Source organism: Canis lupus, chromosome 13 (genome assembly GCF_048164855.1).
Source record: "Canis lupus baileyi chromosome 13, mCanLup2.hap1, whole genome shotgun sequence".
Taxonomy (NCBI): Eukaryota; Metazoa; Chordata; class Mammalia; order Carnivora; family Canidae; genus Canis; species Canis lupus.
The window spans coordinates 31,814,665-31,830,642 of record NC_132850.1 but is presented as its reverse complement, the minus strand read 5'-3'; the positions used below and the strand labels follow the sequence as shown (position 1 = coordinate 31,830,642).

At 38.7% G+C, this 15,978-nt stretch overlaps 1 protein-coding gene across 5 annotated transcripts in view; it reads left to right on the top strand.

Annotated features, from left to right (window-relative positions):
* ATP2B1 (ATPase plasma membrane Ca2+ transporting 1) overlaps nucleotides 1-7,747 on the top strand; it is a 128,474-nt gene extending 120,727 nt beyond the window's left edge. For 2 of the 5 annotated variants that reach the window (XM_072773032.1, XM_072773033.1), the window contains exon 22: nucleotides 4,471-6,001. In XM_072773032.1, the coding sequence (XP_072629133.1) occupies nucleotides 4,471-4,782 (312 nt within the window). In that variant the 3' untranslated portion in view covers nucleotides 4,783-6,001. Of the gene's footprint in view, nucleotides 1-2,282; nucleotides 2,355-4,470 lie in introns of all 5 variants that reach the window. The other 3 variants (XR_012005785.1, XM_072773034.1, XM_072773035.1) reach the window with 3 other exon arrangements.
* Nucleotides 7,748-15,978: the final 8,231 nt, after the last annotated feature.

The window sequence follows — 15,978 nt, the reverse complement described above, 5'->3', positions numbered from 1 at the left end:
CCAAAGATTAGATATGAAATTTGTGAGCTTGTCTCTATGCTAACTCTGACAGTTAATATGGGGAGTAGAATCGTAGCTTAGAATTTGTGAAACTACTATAAATTTTTGAGTATATGCCTTTAAACATGTTCATACTGCATGATTTCCAAAAGCATGTGATTTAAAAACTTAACAGAACCAAGAAATTACATTTTTAAAGCTAAAAATGAATCTAACATTTTGACTTATTCCGTTTGCAAAAGTTAACTTAGTACTGTGAAGAAAAGATCTCAGTATATAGCCAGTTGTTTGCCTTCTTAGCCTAGACTTTGTGGCCTTGCTTTGAATTTATAGATTTTATTTACTTATTTATTTTTGAGAATGGGTCCCTGTGTAAGCTTCAGAGTTCTGTGGTGTTTATGGGTTTTTCTCATTTATATTATCAATTTAATTTAAAAATTGCAGCCTACATAAGAAATGTTCTATTAAGTTTTCCAAGAAGTAGGGAAAGTGTACCATTGATTAATTCTTAAACCATTACATGTCATCATTTCTGTTAATTGACTAGAATAATAACATTTTCTTTCAGGTTCTTGGTAAATGGCCATTCCCCAAAAGCCTTTTAACAACTCTGTCATCCTTACTATGCAGTATAGTCTTTACTTCAACTGGGTTCTCAGAATGTTGGAGGCACTAAAGATCTAAACCCACCCCATCCTTGAGCCCATCCCTCAAATTAGCTGAAATAGCTATGCTTAATCTTGTATTTAGGCAGAGACCTGTCTTTGCCATTTGGTCCCCTGCCAATTTAAGGATGAGGAAACATGAGAAAATTGGGGAGAGAATGGACTGAAGAAGAAAATAATCCTATATTAAGGAGGACAGCTCACTCAGTGCCTGTTTACCGTTTCCTTAAGTAATTTCCATTTGTCATTTTTGACAGTGTTATAAAACAGGCAGAACAGGAATGATCCCATTTTGCAGGTGCGAAAACTGGCTTGAAGTTGAAATGACTTGCCCATGGCTAATAAGCAGAAGCAGCATGATGTAGAGCAAAAGAGTGGACAAGTCCTCTAAGGACAAAAACGACTCTGTTAGGTTAGACAGGATGTTAAATTTACATACATGAACAGATAGGAATCTTTCTCTTAAAAATCACCCTGGTTCTGCACCTGCCTAAATGAAATGGTGTATGTAAATTGCCTGGCATTCTGCCTAGGACGGCTAATGTCAGTTCCCTCCGTCCCTCCCTCCCTGTATCTATGGATTTCACGTCATTCCTAGCTCTTGAGGGCTTATTACCACTCATCCTTTCATCCCCTGCTATTAATTAATGTTTCTTTAGTTGTGATCTGTAAACACTGGTGGAAGACCTGCCGGATGCCAAAGCTGTGCTAGAAGCTCCAAACTTTGGGGTCTAGTATAGGAAGCAAACAAGTAGTTGCAAATTTCTACATGGTAATGAAGCATGGACTATTATAACAGAGTCCAAGACTCTGGGAAGTCAGGAAAAGTAACCTGAAGGAAGGAACTCCTGAGCTGATCTTTGATAGAAACTTACCAGTTGAGGAAAGCAGGCCTCAGTGACAGGTACTAAAAGTAGTATCAGGTGTTGAGGAGACTGAAGTGGAAGGTGGGGTACGTAGGTGTCTTGTATATCCCATAAGAGGGAGGTAAAACAAGACTTCATCCTGAAAGACTCCCTCAGAATTTTATATTTAAAAAATTTCAAAGTAGAGCCAGGTGGAAAGATGAATGCATGAATACCCTTCACCTGGATTTACCACTTCATAGTAGTTTATGATGCCTGCTTTATCTGTGTGTGTATGTGTATATATACACATATATTAGTATATACATTTTTTCTGTGCCATTTAAAAGTGACAGATACCCTGACATTTGACCTCTTAATACTTAAGCACATACCTCCTAAAAAGAACTATATAATCGTACTGTGTTATCACATCCAAGAAATTTAACATTGATATCGTTCTGTCCTATACAGTCCCTATATTATAGCATATTTGATCCATCTTCTATCTATCTATCTATCTATCTGTTTATTTATTTAATTTATTTATTTGAAGAAACCAGGCCAATTGTCTCATCCTACATTCTGGATCTATTTGTTTCCTTAGGATTATTAGCTTTGTGTTAAATTTTCTAGACAAATTTATCTCATAGGTGGTATATATTCATTCTTATTATTTTAGCAAAATTTTGAATGATTGAGTTCATTTGGAGGATGTCACATGACCTTAGATATGCTATCTTTACTATATTTCTGTATAATTGTGTTCCAGACTTTACATTAAATATCAGACCTACTGATGGCCCCTCCTGAATCAGAATCTGCAGTTTAACAAGATCCCCAGGTGCTTTGCATGCTCATTGAAGTGTGACAAGCCCTGATATGACATTGCTACTTGTAAACTAACACTGTTTTAAGTTTGTCCATGGATTAACTAACTAATGAATATCCCGTAACAACCCTGTAAGGTGCTATTGTTATTTCCCATTTTATAGTTGAGGAAATTGTTTGTCTACGATTCCTCAGCTAGCAGGTGGCAGAGCTGGGATTCACACCCAGACCTCTAACCTCTCTCTTCCCCACTTCACCATGCTGTAGCTAAGTGAGCAAGAAGCAAAGCAGCCTACAGCAGACGGGGCTTGGTAAATGCGGGAAGACAGCTTTGAGGAGAGACGATGTTTTGATCAGAACTGAGCATATGTTGTTGCAAATGGGAGAACTGCCTCCTGCTTAAGGCTGAATGATATTTCCTTGCAGTATATACACCACATTTTCTTTATCTGTTCATCTGTCAGTGGACACTTAGGTTGTTTCTATATCTTGGCTGTTTATAATGCTGCAAGGAATAAAGGAATGCAAGTACCGCATCAGGATCCTGATTTTAATCCTCTGGGTAAATTCCCAGAACTTGAGGGCCTGAAGTAGTCAAACCCCTAGAAATGGAGCATGGACTGATGGTTAGGATGGGGAGAACTGGGGGAGCATTCGTCCTGGGCATGAGGTTTTAGCTCATGCAAGACCTGTAAGTTCTGGAGACGCCATGTGTAGCAAGCAGGGTGACTTCAGGTGACAGTACAGTACTTTGGTCCCTGAAACTTGCTAAGAGGATGGAATCCTAACCATTCTTTCCGCACACACACGAATGATGGCCATGTGTGCTGATGCATTCTGTTAGTTAGCTTGACTGTCCTGGTTATCTCGTAGTGCATAGGGGTATATCAGTCATCAATCCGTACATCTTCGATGTATACGATCTTTAAAAAGTGGGCATAAATAAATGTTACCTTTTAAAAAAAATATATTCGAATGTCCATTTGAAGAAATGTATTAAGTTTTCATTATTGTTCTATGAGATGATTTTGGTGACTTTTTTTTTTTCCTGGAATGTCGTAAATAATTAGTGATTTAACACTGAGTAAATGATGTCTTCATTACTAAACAGGATTCATTAAAATCCATGCAAAAGCAAACGTTATGTTGGGATAGTGAGTAGATGCTCAACTATTTGGATTTTGTCCCTCTTCTTTGTTTTGAAAGTCTGTAATGACACCTGGTTAATAAGACCTAAAGTAAATGTGTGCAGCCATGTCTTTGAGTTAATTACCCATTAATTAACCTCTTTGTATGTATACAGTAGACTTCTAAGAACGGGGGCTAGTTGAGCTATACGGGGGCAAAAATACCAAAAAACCTTGTGTTTTTGCAAAATTGTTGACAGAAGAAGCCCAGAGGGTTTTGGTTTTGCTCTGTTTTAAATCTGTTCTTCCCAGTGAACTGTAGTATATAAGGTGATTTAAGTTTTAATGGTTATAGAGAAAAACACTAATGCTTTATAGACAAATGGCATATACTCAAATATTTATAGCTGTTTAATGGCATTTTATAGATATTTATTTGGGTTTTGTCTTTTTTTAAATTTTTTTTAATTACGGGAATAATAGTGGGGTAGATGTGAGTTCATTGTGGCATTCAGCTTATATTTGCTTGGCTTTTTTCATAGTTGGTGACACCCTAATTCCTAGCATGATAAATAGTAACCCTCTGTGCTTGACTTTGTTTAACTTACTTGAATTGTTTTCAAAAATTACATTTTTTTATTTTAAAAATCAGCTAAAGCTTGTGTATGATTAAGTTTTTGCTTTGTTTGTTTGTTTTTGTTTTCTTAGGGAAAAAAAGTCCTATAAAATGGCTATTAAATTTTTAGCCAGTGACAATGAGATTTTCTCAGTATTACTTTGAATTCTGTAACTCTCAATTCTTAGAGTATGTGGTTTTGTTGTTCTGTAGTGTCCTACTAAAATATTCATTTTTTTTACAGTGTATTGCAAGTTCCACTGCATTACATGCAAATATGATTCACTCATACCTAGCTGTTTGTGGATTCAAACTCATAAATGAACCATTTTTTAAATTAAGCTAATAGTATACTGACATCTTTCTGTGTTTTCTGATATTTACAGATTCGAGTGGTGAATGCATTTCGTAGTTCTTTATATGAAGGGTTAGAAAAACCGGAATCAAGAAGTTCGATTCACAACTTTATGACACATCCTGAGTTTAGGATAGAAGATTCAGAGCCTCATATCCCCCTAATTGATGACACTGATGCTGAAGATGATGCTCCTACAAAACGTAACTCCAGTCCTCCACCCTCTCCCAACAAAAATAACAATGCTGTTGACAGCGGGATTCACCTTACAATAGAAATGAACAAGTCTGCTACCTCTTCATCCCCAGGAAGCCCACTACATAGTTTGGAAACATCACTCTGATTGTAAGCTGAATGTTAACACACTAGCTGCATTGTAAAGAAACAAATTGAAACTGGGTCTTTTCACATATTGTGATGGACAAGATCGTATTCTTGTCTTTGGACTTCAAACAGAAGACATACTTGTACGAATGTAGATTTATTTTTTTAAAAAAAAAAAAAAGCAAAGCTTTCTGCCAGACTGAGGGTGCTTTTTGGGGGGTGGGAGAAATGAACTGACAGATAAACAGTAACTCAGCATATGCTGACCTGTGGATCATCAGTAGTACCTAAGAATGGTCCTGAACAGTGTATTAGCAGAGCTTTAGTTTATCTCAATCCTTGATGGGAGAGGGGGAGGAGTACAGCTGGGCAAGCAAGCAAAGAGCCCTGGATCATTGAATTGATACTTTAATTTCTGCTGTTGGCTGTTAATAATTTGGATTATTTATGTTTATAAATGATACAGATCTGTTTACAAGGTTTGTAGATACTTTTTTTGTTCCTGTTCATAGATGGGAAGCTTCCTTATAACTGATGCAGAGAAAAATTAGTCCTTCAAATACTGCTGTATTTTCAGGAAAACAAAAAGGGGTGTTTCTATTGAAACTGTACTAAATTTTTGCCTACAATTTACCTTGTTAAATATTGTAGATAAATTGCTGATACTAATAGCCAAATAGATAACACTAATGCTTTGTTTAAAAAAAAAACAAAAAACAAAACAAAACAAAACAAAACAAAAAAACATGAGCAGTGGTGTTTAATGAAGTTATGGCATCTGTCCTAATTAGTTTCTTAAATACATTTACTACTTAATGGTTTTGAAACAACTGTTTAATTTTTAAAATTTTTGAAAACTTGCTAATAACCTTTGTTCAGAATTTAGTAGACTGTTTAATGTGGGACATAACTACATAATGAAAGATGCTTGAAATGCTTTTGTTATTTCAGGCAAATCAAATTAAATCAAACTATCCAACTATAAGAGAACCTTAGTCCTTTTTGTTTTTGTCTAAACATGTTAGCTCAGTGATGTCTTGGTGAACTGTGAGTGAACTGTATTGATTTTTCTAATAAATCCTTAGAAATCTTCATACAGCATGAGGGCTGTTGGCATTTTGAAAAAGGTTAACAGGTAGAAGCGTACATGTTTTCCTTTTGTTTTTGAAACTTGTTTGTAAACATAAATATGCCCTTTTATTAAATAAATACACGACAAAGTTTTTTTTAAAAAGAAATTTCAGCTTCTTCACTTAATTCTGCATATATCGTGCATCAATCTGTTCTCTTTAACCACAATTGGAATAAATTTCAAGATGGTAACAGCCCCATGAAATACCGCTTTAATTCCCCCGGTGGCAAATCTAATAGAATCACGTTAAGAAAATCATTGCAATTTCACCATTTGACATATTCTTCATAGAATTTGGTTTTTCTAAAATTGTCTCACAGTCTCAAAAAAAATAATAATGATCACCATTATCTTTGGTACATTTATTTTCATTTGTAAGTGGCCAAATAAATTAGGTAAAGTGAGATTATACGAAAAGGTGGAAAAGGTCCTAAAATGTGTATATTTAGATATAAATAATTAACTATATGCTGGAATGCCCATCTCTAAGCCAATTGGGTTATTGAAGTCTTTGTTTCTCTCTTTTGTCGAACTTCTCCCCCTTTTTGCCTCTGTCTTTACCTTTTAGGAACTGGCATTGTGTTAGGGCCCAGATTTCACCGGGTATACGATCCTCAGGCTGATACTAAGTTTACGAGGACTACCACATCTGAGCATGCTGACCTAGCAAAGAAACGTTTAGTCGATGGTGCTTGATATTTTTGGTGGGTGGGGGAAAATCTTTTTCTCTCCATCAGTCCTTTGCAGTAATCCTCTGCAAGTCTTAGAAACACATTGGCTCTGTCAGCATTTGTAATTGTACATTTATTCATCAGGTATTTATAGCGAATCATACTGTAAAAAGAGGTAGCATGATATGCTGGAAAGCATACAAGGCTAGGAGTCACGACTGGTTTCTAGTCTTGGTTTTGCCATTAACGTGCTGCATGACCTTGGGAAAATCATTTACCCTAAATGAGGGTGGTGGACTAGACTATCTTGAAGAACCCTTTCAACTCTAAAAATTGACCCTAGCAACTGGAGAGCCTACAAGGCATAGGGAATAGAGAAAAGGGAAATGTTTTCAGTTTTCTTTTTTATTTTGGTTATGCTTAAATATGAATGTAATTTCCAAAAGATTTAGACGTGCATGTGCTTTGGAGGATTTGTATTGAGCTTTTACAGTATTCATTTTTCAACTCAAGGCAATGGCTTTTTACACCAACTCTAATCCATAAACGGGTCTTACGACATCCATGAAGTAGTAGCAAGACATGCTTAGTGTGTATTTCTCTCTTTGAGACACTGTAATTTCTACCAGAAATTTCCAGAGCATTATGTAAGTAGAAAAAAATGCAAGCAAGCTGTTAAAGATCTTGGATCCCATTATATAGTATGTATAGCTGAAATCAGCATCTGTAATTCAATCACTTTTTCTCTTTTATCCTCTAACCAAAAAATTGTTTAATTTTGCATCCCAAATGTTTTTAATCTTTGTATATTTTTTAAAAATCCTTTTCTCCTCATCATTGCCTTTTTTGTGGTTGTAAATAGACTTACTTGCACTTTGAAGATGAGTTACTCCTTGTCATCTTACAAATATGTGATATGGTAATTTTCATAACAGATGTCAGTTTTGAACCAAGAAATGGTGATTTGTTTATAAGAAAAAAAACTGGCTTCATTTCTGTGAAATTGCTCTTTGAAAATTTCTTTTTACACGTGTAAGCCAACTGAGATACCGTGACGGTGTTGATTTCTTTCAATGATGCTTACCATCTATTTTAGCCACTGAGCCTTTTATTATTTGTCTATTTGTAAAGTTTATTTGTCTTAACTCATTTAATAAATATACTGTTTATCTGTTTCTGAATGGGGACTGAACTTTTTGAATATTGAAATTGATCAGAACATCATATTTTGGAATTACTTTTTTCTACTTGAAATTTTAAAAATCTGGTTGATGAAAATTCTATAATGTACTTGAAATGTTATGGTTGTGTTACAGTGAATCAGTGTTCTAACACGCATGATCTTGCCCCTAGACCAAAAGTGGGTATCTTGTCCTTACTCTCCTACCCATACTCTTTGATCTGTACAGCAATATTAGGTCATTTCTACTACAGTCTTAACGAGCATGTAATGTTTCGGTCTTAGAAAAGATGAGTTTTTCACAATAACTGTTACAACTTCTTTTTTCATTAAATGATCCAAACTTGTCAATAGCAATTATCTGAACTCTGTGGTGACAAAATTAATCAAATTACCCTGAGTTGGCTTTTGTAATAAATTATTAACATAAATTAGCAACTTTGTGGATATACTGACTGAACTTTAAGTGATTATGAATACCATATTTTCCCAGTAGTAGAAATTATTAGTAAATTATTGAGTCTGTGTAAGTACCACATTTATGGCAGGAGAGATGTTTTCCATTTTATCAAGTTAGATTTTATATATGTATTATGTATTAGGATTAAATTTTGAATTACGTTCCCTTTGTAAAATCAGCTGAATAAGAAAGGAGAGTTTCTGTTCGTCTTTGCTCATTGAGAGTCTTCCTCCCTGTGTGTTGGAGAATTGTCCTATTGCAGCTGCCTTCTTCCTTCCAACCTCTGCCCCTGCTCAGACTCTGTTGCCCGAATCCTTTATCAACCTTCATGTTTTCAAATTATGATGTTGTGCTCATTCATAGACCGAAAAAGGGGATACTTTTATTACCATAATTAGTTATAAACTAAAAATAATCCTTGAAACATTCTTGAAAAAAATATCGTTTAAAGAATAAACATAATAATAAAGAGTGTTTCATGCAGGAAGGGAAGTTGTCACTGTATTTCTGTACTTCTCTCATCAGTACATGTCAAAAAGGAAATTGTCTTTATCTTCCTAATGTAATTTCCTTTTCAGCAGACTGATAATTTTGTCCCTTAAACTCAATTGGGAGTTTACTTTTATGCTTTTTGTCTTAACTACTTTAACATTTTCACTTTCTGTTAGAAAAACACTTCAGCCTGTAGAAGTCATACTAAATGTAGGCATATGTAATCTGTATTCTCTGAATTCTGAGTATCCTTATTGAACTACAGGACATTCCAAACTGGAAATTAAAGTAAGAAATGTTGCATATGGGCTTATACAGTATCGGTCTTTGGCACAGCTTTCTTGACACTATATCCTAGGAAGACTGGTTCCAGAACCAGCACCCCAAGTCCGGGTATGGGTTCGATGCAGGAAGGACCCCGAGAATCTCTTGATTTAAGTCGAGATGATGTGAAGAGCCCCGTGTACTACTGCTGCCATTTTACATGCGGGGAAACAGGCTTGCGGAGTTGAAGTAGCTTGCTCCGGGTCACACGGCGAGCTGGGGATTCGCTCTTAAGGCAGGCCTCTCGAGCCCCGGCGGGGAGCTCCTGGTCTTTTCTGCAGTCCTAGCACCTTGCTAACCTGAGTCAGGCCCCTATACCTAAAAATCTGTGCTTAAATTTCAGTCTTCCTTTGTACTTTTCTCATATCAAATGCTTCAGAGATCATCTTAAGAATCTACTGGAGGAGCTCAGACAGATGCAGGGTCCCCAACTAAGTTAGGTAACCCACATTTTCCTTAGACTGCCTGTAACTGAGGAGGCCAGGTTAAACGCAGCAGAAGGGGGTTTTTCCTAGCGTACTCTGACTAGAGAATTTTGTGGTTCATTACTTCCAAGATAGGTATGTTTATTCTAAGTTCCATCGATAACCTAAGAATTTAACGGGTCACTGCTTTTATTGCCTAAATAATTTGGAATGAAAATAAATTTATCACATTGAGGCTATGGCCTGCGTGTTGCTTGAAATTTGTGAAAGAATAAGACCTACCTTGTTTTGCACTTTTTGAAAAACTGGTCCTTTTGAAATGTGCAAGTGTTTAAAGTAAAAACTGCAGCCGATATTTCAGTACTGTTTTAGTTCCACTTCACATCGATGTTTATGGTTTGTGAAGAGTCCGCTGGCCTCCCCTATATGGTCTAAGAAGGAGATGCCCGCTGATTTGTATAATCTCTAAGGTAACATTTATCTTAAGGTAAGAGATACTAAAGCAGTCTTTCTGTAAGGCCACTTTTGAGATCATAAATATTTAGTCTAAGTCATACCTTCACGAATTGCTTGAGAATGAGCATAAAAAAGTAAGAATGAGACCTTAGGGAGACCCGTGGTATCTGAGGTTAGCAATTCAAATAAGGATGCTTCTAATTTATCTAGTATTAGAAATCTTCTGACCATAGTCTGCTCTTTTCATTTAGCTTCAAACCCTCTGAGGAGGGGGAATGTGTCTGTTAATCTTTTGCTTTCTCGATGCTGTAGACTCAGGCTGGTGTAGTTCTCGACATCTCAAGTGTGATGGGGAGGAGGCAGGCGGTACGGGAACAAGTGCAGCCACACCACATTTCTGGATTCGGGGGCTCCTTCGAACGCTGCCCCACTGCCGGTCCTTTGATCTGCCCCCCAAATGACCTAACTGCCAGCTGCTTTCCTGCTTTTTATCTCCCATCTCCTGTTCTCCATTTCTTCAGTCAACAAATACTTGGAACCCGGCCTGGGGAATTCATACTGTCCTGGACTCGGGAGAACCAAGCGAGGTCCTTCGTCTCAGGGAGTTCATGTTCTCGTAGGATAAAGACCAAGGCCACCTGGTATAGGGGACGATGCTGTGTCCGTGTGGTCAGGGAGGTTCTGTTAGAGAAGGTGACGTGGCAGCAGAGACCTGAAAGCAGTGCAGGAACCAGCTGCTTGCTTGTCTGGAAGAGCCTTCCAGAGAGAGGTTCCAGTAAATCCTGCTTATTAGCAAGTTTGAGGGACTCGAGGAGGCCACGAGCTGCAGGACCGTGAACCCGCGGGAGAGTGGAAGGAGACCAGCTTAGAGACCTCCTGGGAAACCTTGCCCAATTCTGGCTTTTATGCTGAGTGAAACGGGAAGCCACCGGAGGACCTGAGCAGGGCAACAACATAATCTGACCTCGGAAGGGATCATTGGCTGCTCCGGGGGGAGAGAGATTGGTAGTTAGGAAACCAGTTAGGAAGCTAACCTTTTCAGACTCATTTTGTTCCAATTTAGTTCTTTCTGCTTTTTTTTTTTTTTTTTTTTTTTTTTTTTTTTTTTTTTTTTTTGGTAGCCCTTTTCTAAGGAGCCCACGGACCACTTCATCCATTTAGCTTTATGCTTGTATGTCCCGCTCTTTGAGATGACACAAGACTAGCGTCATTTCCATAGTCAACCTGAGGAACCCGCCTACTCTGATTTGCTTTAGGCTCTATGCAGTTTCCCACGTGGATCACAGTCGCCTCTGCTTTTTGCTCTGTCACTCAGCAACATGGTCACAGATAAAAGATGCCCATTTCTCAGCTGTTCGGTCTCCAGGATTATCGCTGGCTCTTTTAAAAGCTCTTTACACCTCCCAACTTCTTCATATTAATAGGCAGGATTGCTAGTCTCTCGGATTTCCTCCATCACCCTCCAGTCTTTGGCCTCCTACCCTTCAGGAGGATTTCATCCTCCCCAAAGCACTCGAGCTGGCTCCCTCACGTCTGCTCTGTCGCTGATGGCTTGGCCTCCTTGACGTTTCACTACCTGGGGACCTAAATCTGAATCACCTTTGACCTACCTGTCCTCTGTTTCAGAGTGTGCTCACAACCTACTGGTGACCAAGCTTCACATGATTTCCTGACTTTCCTCGCTGCTGTCCAAACCAACCTTTAGTTGGTCTCTCCTGCTCTTCAGGGCCATTCTTCATTGCATTTGCTCTAGACCTTTGCATTTTTCTCAGAACCAGGATTCAGGGGATGGTTTGTCTGACTCTAGAACACTCCTTTCCCATCCTGCCTCTCACGGTCAATCAGTCCTGTGTTTTTCTCACATATTTTATAGCAGCTACTTGCCTCTCCTGGTGCTTTTGTTACTAGTTTTGGGTCCTAAAGTGAGTTTACTTACGTCTATCTATTTTTAACTATTGTCCTAGCCTCTATTTGACTAATAATTATATCATCTAGTTTATTCTCAATCCTTCTCTGCTTAATGTTGCCCAAGACCATGATTCGCTTTCCTTCCCCTTTATGGAAGCCACTATTTCACAACAAAACTGAAAAACAAGACATAAGCAGGACAGTCTACCAACCACCTTTTTGCCTTATTTTGCACTTTATACTACATATTAATATATAGCTTCATGTACATTTAATTTAGTCCTTCAGCCATTTAGGGATCACTAATTAAGTCTTCACCTGGGGTGCCTGACAGGCTGTCAGTAGAGTGACTCTTGGTCGTGAGTTCAAGCCCCACATTGGGTGTAGAGTCTAAAACAATTTTTTTAAAATGTTCTTCACTCTATACACAAATAGCCATCAGATCCAGAAGTAGATGATGTCTTGTTGAATTGCGGCCTACCACCTTTCCTATTCTTGCTATAAATAATTCTTCCTTGGTTCCAGGTGCTCTTTTTGATGGTCTTTATTTTTTTCACTCTTACTATCCTAGTCTATTCCCTCTTTTCCTCAGACGCATTGCATACACTTAGGTTTCTCGGTGGTTCTCTCTGCATCCCTCCCACCTCTCCCATCGCCAGTCTATCCAACACGTAACCCAAACCTTCCTAAATCACCACGTGCCTACATCATCCCTTCCTTCAAGAAAAGTTGATGATGAACTTTGGAATGGCTCTTTATTGCTCCTGAACGACTCCTCAGTCTTAGATAGTTGTCACCTGCCCCCCCTCCTCTGCTCCTACACGTGTTCTCTGTTCTTCCCTGTCCTGTAAATCCCCCCTTGAAGCTCCTCTTATCCCTAGCGCCTCTTGCACTTTCTACCCCTGCACAGTGCCTGCACCGCGCAGCCTCCCTCAACACAACCCACAGCAGAGGGGGGAAATGATAAAAGTGCTATTTGCAGAGGAAGATCACCCCCAGGACCCCAGAGCTGAGGCTCAAACAGTGGGTCTCTCTTTAGGTAGAGGCAGCCTTAGGTCCAAAAGCATTTGCCTGTGAATCAGCAGACCTGGGCTCGGGTCCCAGTATCAGTTGTTACTTTGGAATTTCGTTTTCCTCAACAGAGTTGTATTACAATTCCTGCCTAGCTTTGGATGTTCAGGCGAACTTGAAAACGGAAAAGCACTTTAACCATTACAAAGGGCAATGCTAGATGGTACTTTTCACTCAATAGCAACAGAAACAGTCCCGTGAAGACCTGTTCCTGCCTTCCCCAATAAGTTGGTTTAAGTAGACAGTCTCCAGGTCGAAAGGACCCTTAAGCCCCAGCTGGTTTGTAAACACCCAAGGCTTTATGAAGATTACCCTGGAGATTTGTCTCATAGAAGCGTTTGCTTCTGTTTCCTCTTTTCCCTGCGTTTTTAGTCGTCCACAGAAACATTTTCCCCTTTAAAAAGAAGCAGCTTGCTTGCCTCTTGCACATCCAGGAGGTGGAGACCAGGGGAGTGTGCTAGTGACCCAGTCACTCAGGCTTTTTAAACTAATTCAGCTGAACACCACCAGGTGCTCTGAGGGTGTAGGACTATCACCTAGTTTTAACGCTTTCTTTTGTTCCTGGTCGTAACGGTGTCCCTATACTGGACCATGGGGTAAATGCTTATTCCCCAAACTGCTGCACAGGGGTGTTACCGGAGGCGATTTAAAAAACACCAGTACCTGACTACCCTCCAGGCAGTATGGACAAGATTGTGGCCTGGCTATAGGGAATTTTTTTTTAATCTTCCCAGATGATTCTAATATGCAGCCAAAGTTGGGGAACTACTGGCTAAGCAGAGGGAAGCATTGAGAACTACAATGCTAAAATGCAAGCAGTTAATGAAAAACATAATAATTGTGTAAATTGGCCCATTAAGATGATGTTCAGTACCAGCGTCTATTTACTTGGTCTTAAAACATCAGGTTGTTTCTAATACTTTAAACTCAACATTAAGAGGGTATATAGGCTATATTCAATTTAGTTTTTTAAATTTACTTTAAAAACCTGAAATAGTTTTTTTTTTTTGAAATGTGCTTACTAATAAGCTAAACTTCTTTATCTCATTATTTGAAAAACAAATTAGAACATTCTAAAATAAGCTAGTTGGTTTTGTGAAAGCAAAATAAAAGGATTTCAGATATCAGGTCACACTGCTTACCTGTTTTTGAGATTTCTAGTCTATATTGGTAGATACAGTCTCAAAATCAAGCAATATGTCATTTTAAAATGTATTTCTAGTGCATTATGCTTTTTTCTTACATAGTTGAAAATAAACAGCATGTATCATAGGCAAATGTCATTTATGATGAATATTAAATTATAATACATTTAGTATTATTTTTGAAGATTTTACATAAAATCACCTTATATCTCAAAAAATACTAATTTTTCTGCTTCTAAGAACAATTTCTAAGTTAAGTTAGTCAAAAAAGGTCGCCTCCATCCATCCATTTAGTTAATCCCTAAAAGATCCCATAACATTACCCAACTGGTGGTCTGTTCCTATGCTTGAATATTCCCAGCATTAGTTACAGTGCATACACCAATATTTATTGAGCCCCTCTTCTGGGTCACTCACTTTATTACCTCAGTAAATCATTACAACTCTATCCCCCACTTTTATAAAAAAAAAAGGATTAAGGAACTTGCCAATGGCCACACAGCTACTTAGCATCATGTGGGTTTTGAATCCAGACTTGCTCAGCAACCAGGCACAGACCAGTGCATCAGACTGGTAAGCCTCTTGAGCATGGTCCAGTCACTCAAAGTGTCCAGGAACTGAGATCCTATCAAACCAGTTCTTCGTGGAGCTTTCCAGATGCCTAAAGGGAGCTTGCATGTCCCCAAGCCTCCAAGCTCCCTGGCCAGACTTTTCCAGACTTTTCCACCCCCAGCCATCTCCAGCATGCAGCACTGTTCTTCACAGTAGGGTGACCGTCTGTGCACCCCAGGCTCCCAGGGTTGGTCTGTGGGTGAGCCTGCCACCCCGCTGTCAGTAGTAAGAGCTCCCCCTTTCACTCAGAAGTGGTCCAGCTTGAATAAGAACATTATCTAGTTTCAAGTCGCATCATCACTCTTGGTGCTTTCCCTCTAATGGGCTTACGTGTCTGTGTCTGCAGCATGGCAGCTGTTTAGAAATTGTCTTCTTTGGGATTCTACTGCTGTGACAAGTGGGATACTGAGAAAGGATGCAGAGCGCACCCTTCGTCGTCTCTAAATAGATCACGGAGGGACTCCGAAGTATATCCTGCCAACAGGATGGCTCTCAAAGTTCAGTTTGTAGATCTCCGAGTCTCTAGTCTAGCTGAGCAGGCCACGGTTAGACACTGTGCAGTTCTTGAGACTAAACTATCTGGGGAGCCTACCTTCTTGCCACCCAGGAGGCTGAGGGTGTCACTTGGGACCTAGCTGCTGATTCACGGGTAGTTGCTTAAATATTGTAAAAATTCACATAGCTGATATGAGTGCCTGCTTAAAATTCAAAGAAGCTCTGTGTATGTTTAAAAATACATGTATATATGGGGGATCCCTGGGTGGCTCAGCGGTTTAGCGCCCGCCTTCGGCCCAGGGCGTGATCCTGGAGTCTCAGGATCGAGTCCCGCATGGGGCTCCCCGCATGAAGCCTGCTTCTCCCTCTGTCTCTGCCTCTGCCTCTCTCTCTGTGTGTCTCTCATGAATAAATAAAATCTTAAAAAAAAAATACATGTATACCAGACACATGATGAATCAGACTCCCCTTTGAGGACAGCATCTAATAAAGTGACGGACATTGTAGGCCATCAATTGATCCTAAACAATGAAATCCTGTCTTTTTTTTTTTTTTTTTTAAATTCCCTACATGATTTTAATAGCAATTCAAGTGTTTAACAATAGCTTCTTTGTGTATATAATAGCATATCTTCGAATAGTCAATCATTAAAAATGTTTTAAAAAACAGTTTAAAAATCATATACACTTCATATAGCTGCCTTTTTTTTTTTTTTCATCCAGCGTGTTCTTGTAAACGTTTCCCTGTCACTATTTTAGACTCAGTTGTGTAGGAAAACTAAGTTGTGTGAGTAGGACATGCTATCTGGTCTCTAGGAGCATTACTTCACTCTGTAAAACTGGGA